The sequence below is a fragment of the Solanum tuberosum genome, unplaced genomic scaffold, assembly GCF_000226075.1.
Source record: "Solanum tuberosum cultivar DM 1-3 516 R44 unplaced genomic scaffold, SolTub_3.0 scf00177, whole genome shotgun sequence".
NCBI lineage: Eukaryota > Viridiplantae > Streptophyta > Magnoliopsida > Solanales > Solanaceae > Solanum > Solanum tuberosum.
Genome location: NW_006239101.1, coordinates 210,667 through 228,273, shown reverse-complemented (window position 1 = coordinate 228,273; position 17,607 = coordinate 210,667). Strand labels below are relative to the sequence as shown.

At 32.6% G+C, this 17,607-nt stretch overlaps 3 protein-coding genes across 3 annotated transcripts in view; all 3 read right to left on the bottom strand.

Annotated features, from left to right (window-relative positions):
• LOC102577684 (adenosine kinase isoform 1T-like protein) overlaps positions 1 to 1,061 on the bottom strand; it is a 4,414-nt gene extending 3,353 nt beyond the window's left edge. The window contains 1 exon segment of the mRNA NM_001287895.1: positions 948 to 1,061. Within this exon segment, the coding sequence (NP_001274824.1) occupies positions 948 to 1,030 (83 nt within the window). The 5' untranslated portion in view covers positions 1,031 to 1,061.
• A 3,554-nt stretch (positions 1,062 to 4,615) lies between these two features.
• On the bottom strand, positions 4,616 to 8,292 carry LOC102596017 (phenylalanine ammonia-lyase-like). The gene is given in 3 exon segments (NM_001318638.1): positions 4,616 to 5,956; positions 5,958 to 6,577; positions 7,787 to 8,292. Coding segments are annotated over 3 exon segments (2,169 nt in total). The 5' UTR covers positions 8,206 to 8,292; the 3' UTR covers positions 4,616 to 4,826.
• A 4,217-nt stretch (positions 8,293 to 12,509) lies between these two features.
• LOC102596343 (phenylalanine ammonia-lyase-like) lies at positions 12,510 to 15,396 on the bottom strand. The gene is made up of 2 exons (XM_006354277.2): positions 14,870 to 15,396; positions 12,510 to 14,456 (listed from the first exon to the last, which is right to left on the bottom strand). Exons 1-2 carry the CDS (start codon positions 15,286 to 15,288, stop codon positions 12,707 to 12,709), a joined length of 2,169 nt encoding a protein of 722 aa, XP_006354339.1. The 5' UTR covers positions 15,289 to 15,396; the 3' UTR covers positions 12,510 to 12,706.
• Between the last annotated feature and the right edge of the window lie 2,211 nt (positions 15,397 to 17,607).

Sequence of the window (17,607 nt, the reverse complement as noted above, 5' to 3'; positions counted from 1 at the left end):
TTTTTTCAAAAAAACCCCCCCCCCCCCCCATACTATAGTCACCTGACTAGCCGTGTAGGCTCTGAAACACTACCAATAGTTACACAAATATTACACTAAGATCCAATTTAAGACTATAGCAAAAGAAAAAAAAATCACATTGAAAATAAGAAAAAGGATTTAACAAAGTTTGAGTCTTTTCCTTTGTACTTTTTGTTTTGTCATTTCTATTGCCTTCTTAAAAGACAAATCCAAGATGACGAATCAAAGATCAATATACAAATACCATATCAAGCATAGATGTAGACAGCCACTATGTACAAAATGCTTTAGGAAATAATAAGATCTATAAAATCAAACTAAAAGGGTACACTACAAATCGGCATAAAATAAACAAAACTAGCTAAATATGGGAAATTTAGACATTATGTTGCTCGAAATCTTCAAAAATGTCTCCTTCAAAAGTAATGCATTCTTGAAGGATCCGACAAGGGTGCGTGTCATTTATGGGGAGTCCCAACAACATAGCTTAAAACAAACAAAACTAGCTAAAAATTGGGGACTTAAGACATCTAGAAAGGTACACTTTGTATCTATGTTGCTCGGAATCTTCAAAAATATCGACGGGTGTGTGTGACGTATCTTCACAAGCACTGCATTTTTAAGGATCCAACACAGGTGCTGCATCATTTACAGAAAGTACTAGCAACATTGCTTAAAACAAATAAAACTAGCTAAAAACAGGGACTTTAGACATCTACAAAGGTACACTGAGAATCTATGCTGCTCGGAATCTTAAAAAATGTTGTCGGATCCTTCAAAAAAAATGCATTTTTAAAGAATCCGACAACACGGATGCAGCATCATTTATGGAGAGTCCGAGCAACATAGCTTAAAAAACAAACAAAAACTAGCTATAATATGAAATTTAGACAAATGGGGTGCCAAGAAACATAACAAAACATTACTTGTTCAAGAAATCTTGATCTACAACAGCTGAGATATCGAGTAATGGATTTCCCATGCCCAAAAGAATCCCATCGTACTCCATTGTTTTTATAAATTATATTTTTTCCTTGTGCTGCTGGGAGAAATTTCAGATCTTGAAGTAAGTAGGTGCAATTTTTGCGATGGAGTATATAAAGATAATGATTATATAGTACTACAAAAATAGTGTCGGCTGGTGAGTGATGAAGGGTTGTTGATGAAGTGTGTACCTACAACTTGGTGCTCTGTTTTTTTTTCCCTCAGATCTCAAGAATGTGAAAACTAGTGGGTGCAAATTAGCGGAATCAAATGGCTGGGTTAAGTTGAATTTAGACGGATAAAAAATACGGGTCATTGATCAGTCAAAAGATATCTGAATTGAAATGAGTTAAAATGTGAATCATTTATTTAAGGGATAATTTCAGAGACCTCTCTCCAGGTTTCACTCTATAACACTCGTCTCCCCCGTGGTTTTACGCTATTACGTCTACCTCCTTTTTTTCGTTTTCTTATAACAATTCTTTAAACCTATTTAAAATAAATATAAATTAATTTAGATTTGACAATTTTAGCTTTCTATATATTAATTTCTTCATATTAATAATTACTTTAAAAATAAATCATCACAAATAAATGATGAGGTGCAACAAATGAGGCTGATCCTCCCTTAATCAAAGGTCTTGAATTCGAGCTCTGAGTATAGAAAAATCCTTGATAGAAAGCGCTTCCCCCAAATGAAGTCCTACGCAACACGAATTCAAAATAGTGAGGTTCCAATGTGGATATCGAACACGGGGGCGTGGGAAAAAAATGATCTATCACCTCATCATCAATCAAGTCAAAAAGTGTAAATGATTCTTCAATGTATTTATATCTAGATTAAAGGAATGAGTTATTTACCATATTTTTTCCAAGAGCCTTCAACTATGGTACAGCAATTTTATTTTATTTTTGTATAGGTTGGTTATGTGCCTTTTAACTATGGTGTTATTTTCGAACTTTATATAATTTAGTTACTTTAAAAAGTCAGGTATACAAGAGTGTGACCTAATAGTCGATGATATTGGGAAGAAAGATCATGACAAATTCTTGGAATATTGTGAGTTGATCAAACATCACTAGTTACTTCATTGTAAATTCAGGTACATCATGGTTCTAAAAGTTGTTTTGGACACTCGAGTTTTACATGTCAAGAGTTGTTTTGAAAATTCACTATGAGCATTAGAACACTTGAAAATTCTTTTGGCTGATACCTGTCAAGAGTTGTTTTGGACACTCGAGTTTTACAACAAACAAGGTGACCTCATTGTTGAAGTAAACTTTCTTTTTTCTTTTCATTTTCATTTGTTTGTCATATGACATACAATGAGAGATGAACTATTCATATCTTAGTTCTCAACATGGTATATATTACAGTTTTAATTTTCTCATCTGTATAAGTAGCATTTATCCTTCTAATGAGCTAACTTTTGGGTCGTTTTAGATCCAAGATTCATTCTTTTACATGGTATCATAGTTAGACCTTAGACCCATTTCTATCCTTTAGTTAATTACTTGATGTTGAGTCCCCGTGTTACATTGTCCATCCTCCCGATGACTAGCACTCAGCATGCCTAGGATATTAAGATTGTCTCACATTGGTTGATGGAATGAGTTGTGGTCTGGTTATATGGTTTTGGAAAAATCCTCATGGAAGGCATTCCTAAAGATCAGCACATTGATGCTGAAATTAAACTAAGTGGCAAAGTGGAACTCCTCATTAAGATTCTTCAGGAGATCAAACAGCAAGGACAGAGTCCTAGTTCTTTCTGCTTTTACTACAAAATTTTCTTTCATTCTAGCTCCTGTGAATCGTATTTAATTTCTACCTGGTTTCTTACCAGTAGTATTAGCACTATTCTTGTAGTTTCTTGTTCTCCATTTTCTATTACCACCTGTGTTTTACGCTTAATTAATATCTAGCAACTCTGAGAACACAGTTGCTGTTCAAAGATATTGAAAGTAGAGAAGAATGGAAGGACTTATCCAAGTAACATATCTCTACTTGGTGAACTGGAAATGCGGATTCTTCTTTTGTAAGAGGATTGCTGGAGAATGAACCACCCCACGTATCTTTGATTATAACAAAGATAAATAACATCTCAAGCTCTCTTACTTTCGGAGTTTTGGGCTAAAATCATCTCTAAAATAGGGGCTAAACATAAGTTACATCCTTGTATTACCTCACTGAACAAAAACATCCCTGTACTAATAATTTTACATTTGTGATATTATGTGCAGGTCCTATACATTTGTGCGTACTCCGATAAGAAGTTACATAGGTGAAGAAGTCCAAGACTTCCAGTGTAAATATAAATATCTCTGTGCTTCTTAAACATGTCATGACATGACATTTTCATGATTATAGCAGTACTAAGTCTTGCCTGTCATTCTTTTTGAAACAAACTAAACAAGAATGAGTGATGTAATATTACGAGGGGGAGAATAAGCTGAAAAATTGCTCGATTGAGAAAACATTCCTCGATAAGAATTATTGATGAATGATAGTGTTATTGACAGGTCTTGTTATAAGTGAAACTAACTAACCTGATATAATGAGAAATTAACTTTCATAACTATTGTTTGATCTTAATAGTGGTTGGGAAATGGCTCTTCCTCCTCCTTAAGTGTTTGATCATATACTTGGATAAAACCTTGCCAGGTCTTGTTAGATTGACAGAATGTTCCGCTAATGACACTTGAAAAAACAGCTTCCAAGGTCTCGTTGCTTCGATGAATCACTTTAGTCCTAATTGTTTTAGTCCAACAAAATTGCCAGGCAAAGTCAGTCTGCATGTTGCACTTATAAACTACACTTTGTTCTTTCTTGAATTGAAACTTAGTTTAAGCACAAATTTCTGATGATCACTTCTGTATATATAGTTATGAACAAAAGACACCATTTTAATCCTGAAATATTTGAAATCCCCCAAGGTATCTCCGTTTGTACACCACAACTCTCATTTCTAAATAAGAGTAATGACAGCAAGCTTCATGGTCTGGTATGCTACTGACTCTGTTGCAACCAATTTGAGGGGAAAAAACTTATGCACACTCGATGTTTACATCTGGTTGAAAGTGTCTTAATTGCATATGTGAAGGAAACCTGATATTTGTTACACATTCAGCTATTAGTACCCAATACCCATTGTCGGTTTCAAACTCAAATGGAGGAGGGTTGCGATAAGTTGGCAGCCTGCTAAGCGTAAAACTTGTCAATTCATAGTGAATCCTCCTAATACAGAATGTTGGTGATATGAGTTGAGCTTAAATAGAAAAGTAAGGACTCATATAGCTAATCTCAACTTGTTTCGGCGGTTCTACTCTGCAATAAAGGAGAAAAGTTGAGGTAGATTGGAGCGCCAGCGTAAAACTTGTCAATTCATGATCGATCTTTCTTACCTAGAAAGATGATGACATGAGCTGAGCTGGACATGTTATAACAAGCATATCCAAGAAAAAAACAATGCCAAATCCAAGAGGATCTTTTTCACAGTTACTTCCTTTTTGTTGTTTCTGAAAACTGATGGAAGTTTACTTGTGAGTCCCTGCAATTGTTAGTGCTTTGAATAAAACAAGAAGAGCAACTTGATTGAACAGAAGAATTGAATAGACATAAGCACACTGTCACTTTTCATTTAAGTTTTTTACTGAAAAGAGACATATTCATCTTTAAGAGAGTTTAAACACTCTCTCAAGTTAACCAAAAAAGATGTAAGTTCACAACATATTATGATAGTAATTCACCATAAGAGTAAAAAAAGAATCTGAAAAATAGCACTAGACAAGCATTAACAACTGGTCCTTTATCTGGCAAACATTTAGCAGATTGGAAGAGGAGCACCATTCCAGCTCTTGAGACACTCCAACAATGGATCAATAATCTGTCCATTGCACATTGCTGTGAACACCTTGTCAATCTCCTCACCGGGCGATCGAACTTTTTCACCTGTCAACAGTTCTGATCCAAGTTCTTGTCTCACCAACCTGTACAATGGATATGATCTGCATTCTGTTATCCTGTTAGGAATTACAGGGTTGCCACTTTCAAGCATAGCTCTTGCACTCTCAACTTCTTTAGGCAACACAGCCTTCAATTCGTCCTCGAAAGCTACAATCTTTTGGAAGATTGAGCTGTTCACATTCTTCTCACTTTCACCATTCTTCATTGCATGATCAACAAGGACTTGTCTCAGCTTCTGCATCAAAGGGTAGGTTGAACTGCAGGGATCATCAGCATAGGCAAACACGTATTCCCTGTCCACGACTCGAAGCAATTCCTTCTCGCAGAATCTTGCAGGATGAAGTTCACCATTAGCACCCATTGTCAAAGTTCTCTTAGCTACTTGGCTCACTGTGTTCTTGACAGCATTCCTCAAGTTTTCCTCCAAATGCCTTAAGTCAATAGCTTGGCAAAGCGCCACGAGATAGGTTGATGACATTAGCTTCAAGATGTCAACAGCCTCAGCGGTTTTCCTTGCTGAGATTAAGCCCAATGAATTCACATCTTGGTTGTGTTGCTCAGCACTTTGGACATGGTTAGTCACTGGATTTGCCAAAAATTGAAGTTCCGAGCAGTAAGAAGCCATTGCAATTTCAGCTCCCTTGAGTCCATAGTCCAAGCTTGGATTCCTTCCTGCTGTGAGATTAGATGGCAGCCCATTGTTGTAATAGTCGTTGACAAGTTCCGAAAATTGGGCAAACATCAATTTCCCAATTGATGCAAGGGCCAATCTTGTATTATCCATGGAGACACCAATAGGGGTACCTTGGAAGTTGCCACCATGTAAGGCCTTGTTTCTTGAAACGTCGATCAATGGGTTGTCGTTCACTGAGTTAATCTCCCTCTCGATCATCTTAGTTGCTGCACGGATGACTTCAATTTGAGGGCCAAGCCACTGTGGAGATGTTCGGAGAGCATAACGATCTTGCTTTGGTTTTTGAAGAGGATCCCATTTCATGGAGCTTCTGAGCTGCCTTGACATAAGAGCTGCCATCCAAAATGTGTTCCATAATAGCAGCAGCCTCAATCTGACCAGGGTGATGCTTCAACTTGTGTGTCAAATAGTCAGTGAATTCGGGCTTTCCATTCATCACTTCAGCGAAAATCGCCGATAAAACTTCAGACATGACAGCAAGAATGTTGGAATCAAACAGGACCATTGATGCCATACCAGAACCAACTGCTGTACCATTCACAAGTGCAAGTCCTTCTTTAGGCTGCAACTCGAAAAATCCACCAGTAACACCAGCCACGCGGAACGCTTCCTCAGCATTAAGTTTCTCACCATTTGGTCCAACAGCCTTGGAGTTAGGCCTGCCAGTGAGCAAACCAGCAATGTAGGAAAGAGGGACAAGATCACCCGAGGCAGTGATTGTGCCACGGAGGGGCAAACACGGGGTGATGTTGCTGTTGATCAACTTAGTAATTGCTTCCAAGATTTCAAATCTAATGCCAGAGTAGCCTTGAAGCAGAGTGTTGATCCTAACAAGCATAGCTGCCCTTGTTGCTGAATGTGGTAAAGTGTGAGATGATTCTGTTCCATTGCCAAAAACTCCAGCATTCAAGAACCTGAAAAAAAATCATAATTCATCAAGATCACATTTTTAACTAAAATTCTACTAACATGTGTCATCAAGTAGAGCATATGATGTTGATGGTCCGAGGAGGAGCACTCAAAGGGCGAGGGGGGCCCATTTCGCATTACCAACCCCACGGAAACTCCGAATACAGAACAAGAAAGATTATTTGTACACGGATTTACAAGTTACAAGTTACAAATAAAGATGAGCACAAATTTGATATAAAATATAATAAATACTTATTTATAATATTTTTATATGTGACACTATAAAATAGATATCTGACCAGAGATGGCACATGGGAACTAACATTATACCTTAAAAAGTTGGAACACTTTGTCTCTCATCAATTTTTGTGATGAAGACACAAGATACTATAGTTTTACTTATTCAAAATAAAGATGCTTATTAGAATATATTTTTTTTATATACAAATTAAGAAAACCAATTTAAAAAAATTACTAAGTAGTAACTTTCACATGTTTCTCCAAGTTGATAAAAACAAAAATTGAAGGAAGTAAAATGACTAAAATCTCCCCTCACCTACCACACTAACTTTTTCCAAACCCCACATGCACAAGTCAATTTGGTGGTTCAAGTTGTACAATTATATTGCATTTAAATAAATAACTTTCCATTCAAAGTTTAATATGATAGTTTGAAATTAAATAAATAACTTGCTATATAGCTATTAACTCAAAAATACCAGACCATTAATACCTATTTATTCAGAATAGTAATATATCTTTAGATTATAAAGATGCAAGTCATATTTCATTTGTCTGATATAGAAAAGTTTTAATTTTTATACTCCCAACACAGTAAAAGAATATCCACACTATTTGATCACATGAAAAATAAATATAAGTAACACAAAAAATATGACAATTGTCCTACTATATTGAGAGCATAAAGTTAGATGCTATTTTTTCAAGGGACAAATGAGATTTATAGAAAAACGTTAAATTATATACTCTATAGAGAAAATTCTATAGTCAAAATAATTTTACGCTATCAAATCAAATGAAAAATAGCACAACAAATAACGTAGCCGATTGACCTAACATGGGACTTGTAGGAATTTTAACACTATTAGATCACACAAAGAATAATTATAGGTATCATCATGACATAACAAGCTACGTATAAAATATAAAAATTATTTACGTTATCAAGTGTATATATAAAAATAGTTTACCTAATAAGTTCTTTTTGAAGGGCACCACCATTTTTTGTTCTTCTATGAGATGTGTCACCAAATCCAGTAGTCACACCATAACTATCTGTACCTTTACTCATACTATCCATAACCCAATCACTACTAGCTTTCACACCAGCCCTTGCACTTTCAGAAAGTTCCACTTTGACCCCATTACTTTTGTTATCAGCATTTGCAATGGATGCAACTTGTGCAACTGTCAAAGTTTCACCCCCAAGTTTCACAATTGGCCTTCTAAATTCATCCACCATCTTTTTCACTTCATCCAAATGACTCCCTCTTAAAGATTCAGCAGCCATTTCCCAATTTAATGGATCATGGACATTAATTGATTTCTTGCATAATTCCATGGCTACAACTTCTCCATTAACATGTCCATTTTGTGCAATTGATGCCATTAGATCAAGAAAATGGATAGAATTGTAATGGAGAAATTTTACTTAGGAGAATTTGGAGAAGAGAAAAAATGGGAATTTTATTTATATAAAAAAATGTTATGAACTTTGATTAATATTTATTTTTGGTTATGGTAGTTGGGATATGTGGTGAGTATAAATAGAGAGGAACAAAGGATGGTAGGTAAAGAAAATTATGTGAGAGGGGGTAGTAGGAAATGACCAAATATGGTGGTTGTTGGAAGATTAATTATGGCCATTGATTTTAATTGTGATTAACGGTTGAGATTTGAGGATGACGTGGGTATTTCATGCAACATGGATATATATTTTTAATATATTGAGAGAGAAAAAAAAGATTTTGGGGGTTGGTGGATTTAGGATATGTTTGGAGTTGTTTTTGGGTTGTTGGGAAAAAAATAAGGGGTTAAATTGTAATTCTATATTCTTTCCTCTTGATGTTGATGGAAGAAATAAAGGAGTATTAACATAGATAAAATTCATAAATGTTAGCATAAGATTTTACTAATACTAGGTTGAATAGGTTGATTCGGTTCGATTTTAAAGTTTATTTTTGATTTAACAATTATCAGTTTATAGACATGCTAAATTGTTATAGGACCATTAATATAAGATATTGATTTATCAATTTGTATGACTTTTTTTCGTATCTCGTAATTTCTTTTGTCGCGATAAAAAACTCTAAGATAGATTTAGACTAATTTATAGACATCTATTTTAAATGAAAAGGTATGATATATTCCGTAATTAATAGTACGAAAACGTTTACAAATCGAAGTAAATATTATTTTCTCTATTTAAAATCCTATAGTTTATTGTTTGATAGATGCGTTTTTACTTTCGTATTACTATTTTCAATACGTGAAAATGATTATCACAGTTGAAAGATAGAAATTTAAAATTTAATATTTCTTTTAGTATGAATGAATTTCAATATAGAAGAATTAATCCACGATTAAAAAAAAGTGAAATTAGCTATGAATATTATTGTAATAAGTTGTTAAATTGCTCATAGCTAACTAAATAAGGGATTAATTTACAAATTAGTAAAAGTTTGGATCTCTCAAATCTAGAGAAGGATTTTGAATATCCACTCTATAACAACCAGAATACTTTTTGTTTTTTCTGTTTTAGCCCCCTTTGTTTTCATAATGTCAATTAGAGTCATTATATTTCACTTTTTACATTTTGCCCCTCTCAATTAAATAAGTTTGACTGAGCAAGGACAAGACAAGAACGCGTCCGCAAAAGTCCAAGGCACCCATTATTTTTATTTTATTATTACTATAAATATCACTTAAATAGTTTTAAAAATATATATATATATTAATTTTTGTTACAAAGTTTGTAAGAATTTAATAAGTTAATTGTGAAAAGCATTATAATACCACCCATAGGTAGGGTGAAATTTGAGGACGGCAGAGTTATATTTTCGCTTACAATAACTTTAGCGTAGATTTTGTATTATATTAAAAATTTACTATGTAACAATTATAAATAATTTAATTATAATTAGTAAATTGTTTTTTTATAGAATTTAAAAAATATAAACTCAAAATTTTAATATCATGTTTTTGTAATCGGGATCCATCTACTTTTAACTAGAGGTTTCGAAAAAAATTTCATTCCCTTAATTGACATACTCAACACAAATTTGGGTTGGTCGAGCCAACAGGTTATGAATACTAGATGTTTAAATAAAAATAAAATAAAAAATTACATGAGTAATTTACTAATATGTTGATTGGATTGATAAAAGTCATTCATCACAATGGAATTTGACCAGTTTATTGAATTTTAGTATATAGTTATTTTACGAATTTCATCACTTTTTAAATATAAAATTTATCAATCCTCAACCATTCAAGAAAATAATGTCTAAGCAAGCATGTTTTAACGTATTTAATTTCATAAATATTCATCATAATTTAATCAGTTTTACTATAATTGTCAATCTAACATAATTCTTCTCTCTTAATTATATTTGGATGTGAAACTGATAATTTGACCAAACTAATGATTAGACTAATAATTTGAACAAACTCACGCAAATAAGATCGAATTAATTTGCAGCTTTTTTATATTATTTAATAATACTATATAAATCTGTAATTAATTTTATTTTAAGTTATAAATAAATATGTTTTTATTAAACTCTTTAATCGACACGAAAGAAATAACTTTATTCATAGTCAATATTAATCCGTCAAAATTCAATATGAGTCAAAATTAACAACTAATATATAGTACAAACCAAGTGATTTCCATGCTACTGCCATTTCTTCTTGTTTTTTTTTTAAAAAAAATAATATATTTTACATTTGACTTTTTTAATTGGGTAGGAAGGTTGATAGAAATTGATGGCTTTGAATAGGAAAGACACGTGAAGATAATAAGGTGAGAAAAATTGAAGAAAGTTTCTTTGTGAAGCAAGTGGGTGAACTTTTGTTAGGTTTTGTCCCATATAGATCCATTAAAATTAATTTAAATTATGCTTCAAATTGTATTCATACTTAGTGTGCACCTATGAGTGAAAGTGAGTTTCCACTTTATTGGATTGGTCAATTTTTTTAAAAAATTATTTGATTAATTAAATTTTTTGTTATGTATGTCAATTTAAAAGGAAATCAGTTTTTATTTCGTGTTTTTCAAATTTCAAGGCTCAAACATAAACGTGAAGAAATTTCTCCAGTTGCAAGGAGGATCTAAGGGATTGTTAGAGTGTTCACTTAAGCTTGCTCAATAGAAAAATTATATTGTATATATAAGTTTTTTTTATGTATATATTCAGATTTTAAATTGCTTAAACACAAAATTATAGGTTGAGTCATTGTTTTAGGAGGTTCAAAAATTATCTTGAGGATTCAAGTTCAATTATCATGCACAACATTTTTGTTGTGCGAACCCTTTAGTAAAAATACGACATACATCAGTGTTTGGTTGTATAATTTTTTGGGACATCTGTTTAGTAAATGATCATGCTTTATTTCTTTATAACTTGTGAACTTTTCTGATCATAATTTAAATATCTCTTTTGAGCAAACTAACAATTCTTTTGAAAAACGTTGGATCACAATTTAAAATTGTATAAATTATTGTGAATGTTAAACTATAGTTTAATATTTTATTTTTAAAATTGAGCAATATAGGAACAAATCTTAAACTTGAATCTAACATTGTCCGAAAAGAACTTTTTCAAGAACTATATTTACACGTACTTGCAAAATTTGAATAATTACCCACAAAGAATATACAAAGCTGACTCAATATTGAGATCTTTAATTAATTAAGGATTAATCAATATACTATCATTTAAGGTTAATCAATATATCATTTAAGAATTGATGCTACATATATTCTCTTTCATTTCAACGTGCCTAATTAAAATTAATTGACCTCAATATATATATCGAACATCAAATAAAAAATACTACTCATTCACAAATAACAACACTATTTTCTAGAGAATTGGATGGACAAACGTGTCCTCTATGAGACCATAAAGTCTACCAAGAATAATTATTTTAGAGTAATAAATACATACTTGATACTACTATCATGGCAGGGTGGTCAAGATTATGTTTTAATGACTATGGGTCCGAGTTAATTTACGTGTACTTCAATTATTTTATTGACTATCTATATCTCCATCAGTATAAGCAACTATTGCTCTTTCCGTCCATTTTACTTGTCTACTATACTAAAAATAATTGTCCAACAATACTTGTCTAGTTTAGAAAATCATGGGATAATTTACCTTTTCATAATTATTTTATCCTTGCTATTAAATACTATTCAATATCTAATATATTTCTCAAAGCATTAAATCTAATATATTCAAAGGATAATGAAGTAATATTATCCCTATTATTTATTGTTTCTTAAAGTGTGTACCAAGTCAATAGTGAACAATTATTGTTGGACAGAGAGAGCAGTGAATCAAAAAAAATAATCACCTACTAGTACTTTTGCTTTCGTTATAAATTTTGAGTTTGATACTTGAGAATAGAAAATTTCTTTATAAAGAACGGTTTACATCCTCTAATGTGCTTATCCGGAGGATATTATGTTTAAAGTGTTGTGATTTCAAAATATCTAAGTGTTCAGTTGACAGTGTAGGGATCGGGATAATAATCAAGTACAAAGATCTCCTTGATCATTCCACCTGAAATTTAACTGTTTGTTCTTAGCAATTATGAAGTAGTCTCACTAACACAAGAAATGAATTATAACGAGTAAAGTAGTAGAAATCGAATGAACATATAATTTGGAAATCTTTCAACAGCTTATTTTAAGTCATGTAGAGAATATTCTATATATTCTGATTCTCATATTGGGATAAACTTGGCACCTTAGTTGAGCCAATATTACATACTGTCCAAAAGAAAATTAAATGATATAACTTCACAACATATATATTATGATCTAGTAATTCACTATAAGGTAAAAAATGAATTTGAAAAATTAACAACTTGACAAACATCTAGCAAATTGGAAGAGGAGCACCATTCCAGCTCTTGAGACATTCCAACAATGGATCAATGATTTGTCCATTGCAAAATGCTGTGAATACCTTATCAATCTCCTCACCGGGAGATCGAATTTTTTCACCTGTCAACACTTCTGTTCCAAGTTCTTTCCTTACAAACCTGTATAATGGATATGATCTGCATTCTGTTATCCTGTTAGGAATTACAGGGTTGCCACTTTCAAGAACAACTCTTGCACTCTCAACTTCTTTAGGCAACACAGCCTTCAATTCGTCCTCGAAAGCTACAATCTTTTGGAAGATTGAGCTGTTCACATTCGACTCACTTTCACCATTCTTCATTGCATGATCAACAAGGACTTGTCTCAGCTTCTGCATCAAAGGGTAGGTGCAGCTGCAGGGGTCATCAGCATAGGTAAACAAGTATTCCCTTTCCACAACTTGTAGCAATTCCTTTTCACAGAATCTTGCTGGATGAAGTTCACCATTAGCACCCATTGTCAAAGTCTTTTTGGCTACTTGGCTTACGGTGTTCTTGACAGCATTCTTCAAGTTCTCCTCCAAATGCCTCAAGTCGATAGCCTGGCAAAGCGCCACGAGATAGGTTGATGACATTAGCTTCAAGATGTCCACAGCCTCAGCAGTTTTCCTTGCTGAGATTAAGCCTAAGGAATTCACATCTTGGTTGTGTTGCTCAGCACTTTGGACATGGTTAGTCACTGGATTTGCCAAGAATTGAAGCTCCGAGCAGTAAGAAGCCATCGCAATTTCAGCTCCTTTGAAACCATAGTCCAAGCTTGGATTCCTTCCTGCTGTGAGATTAGATGGCAATCCATTGTTGTAATAGTCGTTGACAAGCTCCGAGAATTGGGCAAACATCAATTTCCCAATTGATGCAAGGGCCAATCTTGTATTATCCATGGAGACACCAATAGGGGTTCCTTGGAAGTTGCCACCATGTAAGGCCTTGTTTCTTGAAACATCGATCAATGGATTGTCGTTCACTGAGTTAATCTCCCTCTCAATCATCTTAGTTGCAGCACGGATGACTTCAATTTGAGGGCCAAGCCATTGTGGAGATGTTCGGAGAGCATAACGATCTTGCTTTGGTTTTTGAAGAGGATCCATTTCATGGAGCTTCTGAGCTTCCTTGACATAAGAGCTGCCATCCAAAATGTGTTCCATAATAGCAGCAGCCTCAATCTGACCAGGGTGATGCTTCAACTTGTGTGTCAAATAGTCAGTGAATTCGGGCTTTCCGTTCATCACTTCAGCGAAAATCGCTGATAAAACTTCAGACATAACAGCAAGAATGTTGGAATCAAACAGGACCATTGATGCCATACCAGAACCAACTGCTGTGCCATTCACAAGTGCAAGTCCTTCTTTAGGCTGCAACTCGAAAAATCCACCACTAACACCAGCCGCGCAGAACGCTTCCTCAGCATTAAGTTTCTCACCATTTGGTCCAACAGCCTTGGAGTTAGGCCTGCCAGTGAGCAAACCAGCAATGTAGGACAGAGGGACAAGATCACCCGAGGCAGTGATCGTGCCACGGAGGGGCAAACACGGGGTGATGTTGCTGTTGATCAACTTAGTAATTGCTTCCAAGATTTCAAATCTAATGCCAGAGTAGCCTTGAAGCAGAGTATTGATCCTAACAAGCATAGCTGCCCTTGTTGCTGAATGTGGCAAAGTGTGAGATGATTCTGTTCCATTCCCAAAAACTCCGGCATTCAAGAACCTGAAAAAAAAGAGTCATAATTCATCAACATCACATTTTTAGCTGTCGATATCACATTGTACATACAAAGTCAAAATTAGTTTTATATATACATACTATAAAACGAAGCATCCATCATTAGAGCACCAACCATATACACATTTAAACGTGTTGTTTTTAATTTGAGATAATGCAGTTAATAGAACTTGTTACTTAGCATGCTTTCATCTAATTTAACATCAACTACAGTTCAGAATGTTTTAGCTAGTAAACAAGAAAAATAAAAATGTGTTTCATCTTCAAAAGTATAAAAAAAAAATTGTTTCAATAGAGTCTATGATGTCTATGGCCCAAGGTGGACCACTCAAGGTAGTCAATAAGAAAAAATGTAAAAAATTCTTTGCGTTATTAAGTGTATATAAAAAAAAGTTTACCTAATAAGTTCCTTTTGAAGGGCACCACCATTTTTTGTTCTTCTATGAGATGTTGCACCAAATCCAGTAGTAACACCATAACTATCTGTACCTTTACTCATACTATCCATAACCCAATCACTACTAGCTTTCACACCAGCCCTTGCACTTTCAGAAAGTTCCACTTTGACCCCATTACTTTTGTTATCAGCATTTGCAATGGATGCAACTTGTGCAACTGTCAAAGTTTCACCCCCAAGTTTCACAATTGGCTTTCTAAATTCAGCCACCATCTTTTTCACTTCATCCAAATGACTCCCTCTTAAAGAATCAGCAGCCATTTCCCAATTCAATGGATCATCAACATTAATTGATTTCTTGCATAATTCCATGGCTACAACTTCTCCATTAACATGTCCATTTTGTGCAATTGATGCCATTAGATCAAGAAAATGGTTATATTTGTAATGGGAAAAAAATAGTGAAGAAAAAATGGCTAGAGATTATTTTTATTAAAAAAAATGTTGTGAACTTATAAAACTTATGTTTTTTTTTGTTATGGTAGATGGGATATGTGGTGAGTATATATATATAGAGGGAACTAATGATGGTAGGTAAGCAAAACATGTGAGGGGCTTGCCAAGAAAAGACTAAAATAGTGGTTGTTGGAAGATTAATTATGGCCACTGATTTTAATTATGATTAACGGTTGAGATTTGAGGATGACGTAGGTAATTCGTGCAACATGAATAAAATAAAATAAAATTGGGGGTTGGTGGATTGTTGGGAGAAAATGAGGGGATAAATTGAAATCTTTACATCTTAATATAGATGTAAATTGTAATAAATAAAGAATTATCTAAGAAATTTAATTTGTCTAAATCATTTTAATTAATGAAGTAGCAAAAATTAAATTCATAAAAGCTAGTATAAGAGCACTTTATAAATTAGAACGCCTTAGTTATTTTGGTTTAAAAGTATTTTTATATCTTACTCAAACATAAAAACTTAGTTATTATTTTCATAATGTCAATTAGAGTTGTTTATAGTATTATTTTTTGACTGAGCACAAGGATCAAACAAGAACGCCTCCACAAAAGTTCAAGCCCCCCATTTATATTAAACGTGGATTTCTCATTATTATTTGTCTTATCTCATTTTAGGTGGAATCTCACTTTAATATATTTAAATAAATAAATAAATACTCCCTCGATCCCTTATGGACACTTTTCATTTTTCGAGAGTCAAGCAATTTAAGTTTAACTGGGAATTTATGCATGTAATCTTCAATTTTTTTGAAATGAAATTTATATATTTGCAAACTACGTAAAAAATACTATAAATCACAATAATTGATAATTCAAATTTAAAAGATCAATGAAAAATTTATAATCAAAGATAGACTTGTTTGAATCTCGAAGTTCGAAAAGTATCAGATAATTATAGTTTAAATAAATCCACACAAATAAGATTGAAATAATTTGTGGTATTTCAATATTATTTAATAGTATTACATGAATCTATAAACCAATTTATTATAAGTTACGAAAAATATATTTAATTCTGAATTTATCCTATATGAAAGAAATATATTTTATTTATATTTTTAGTAGTAGCTAAATATCAATCCGTCAAATATCAAATACAAGTCAAATTTAACAACTAGTAGTATAAATTCAGTCAATTTTCCTCTTGTTTTTTTTTTAAAATAATAATTTAAATTTGACTTTTTAAAATATGCTAGGAAGGTTGATAGAAAATTCATGGTTTTGACTAGGCTACACTTGAAGAAATAAGATGAAGAAAATTTATTTGTGAAGCAAGTGGGTACACTTTTGTTAGGTTTGTCCAATGTAATATCCATTAACTAATTAAAATATGCTTCAAATTGCATGCATACTTGAGTGTTCACCTCCGCATTATTAGATTAATTAGTCAAAAAAAGTTTTAATTATTTAGTATTTGATATTTACTAATTTAATTAATTTAGGTTTTTATTGTATAAGATCATTTATGAGTGAAATATCAGTTATTACAAATATTAGACGACAGTTTAATATCTTATCAATTAAAAATTTGAGTTTAATATTATATTAAATGACAATTTTGTAAGAGCTATATATATTTTACACCATTTTTTCAAAATATGAACATAATCTATAGTCACCTAAAAAAAGAAGAAGCAATATTTGTGTCTTTATCATACTTAAAATCGAAACATTTGATTAAGCGGGTAAGGATCTATTCCAATTTAACATGACCTAAAATGGTCGTTTTATTCGATATATGTGGTCTGCTTGTAAACGTGTTATAATTAACTAATTAAAGTTATTTATTCAATGAATAATTTGATGTACAAAATAGTATTATTAAGAGAAAATTAAATCGCACTGAAAAAAGTAAAATATAGATAATCTATTCTAAGACAAATATTAGAGACTTCTGTTACAATTTGAATTTGTGATCAATAGATTACACTATGACAACTTTATATATTTGAATATAAATTTAATTACCTAACTCTAGACCTCTATAGTCTATAGTCATATTATATACTTACGTGTCTAAAAGGAGCACACTATTTTCTAATAAGAACTGGATGGACAAACGTGTCCTAGACCAGACCATAAAACCTACCAAGAATATTATTTTAGAGCAATAAATACATACTACTAACATGGCAGGGTGGTTGAAATGATTTATAATGATTGTGGGCCTAAGTTAATTTGATTATTATTTCATCGGATATCTAATATCTC

Coding starts and splice junctions, on each gene's coding strand:
- LOC102596343 (XM_006354277.2), bottom strand. CDS start 15,288: ATGGCATCAATTGCACAAAATGGACATGTTAATGGAGAAGTTGTAGCC. Junction 14,457..14,869: donor CTTCAAAAGGAACTTATTAG/GTAAACTTTTTT, acceptor CTTTTTTTTCAG/GTTCTTGAATGCCGGAGTTT.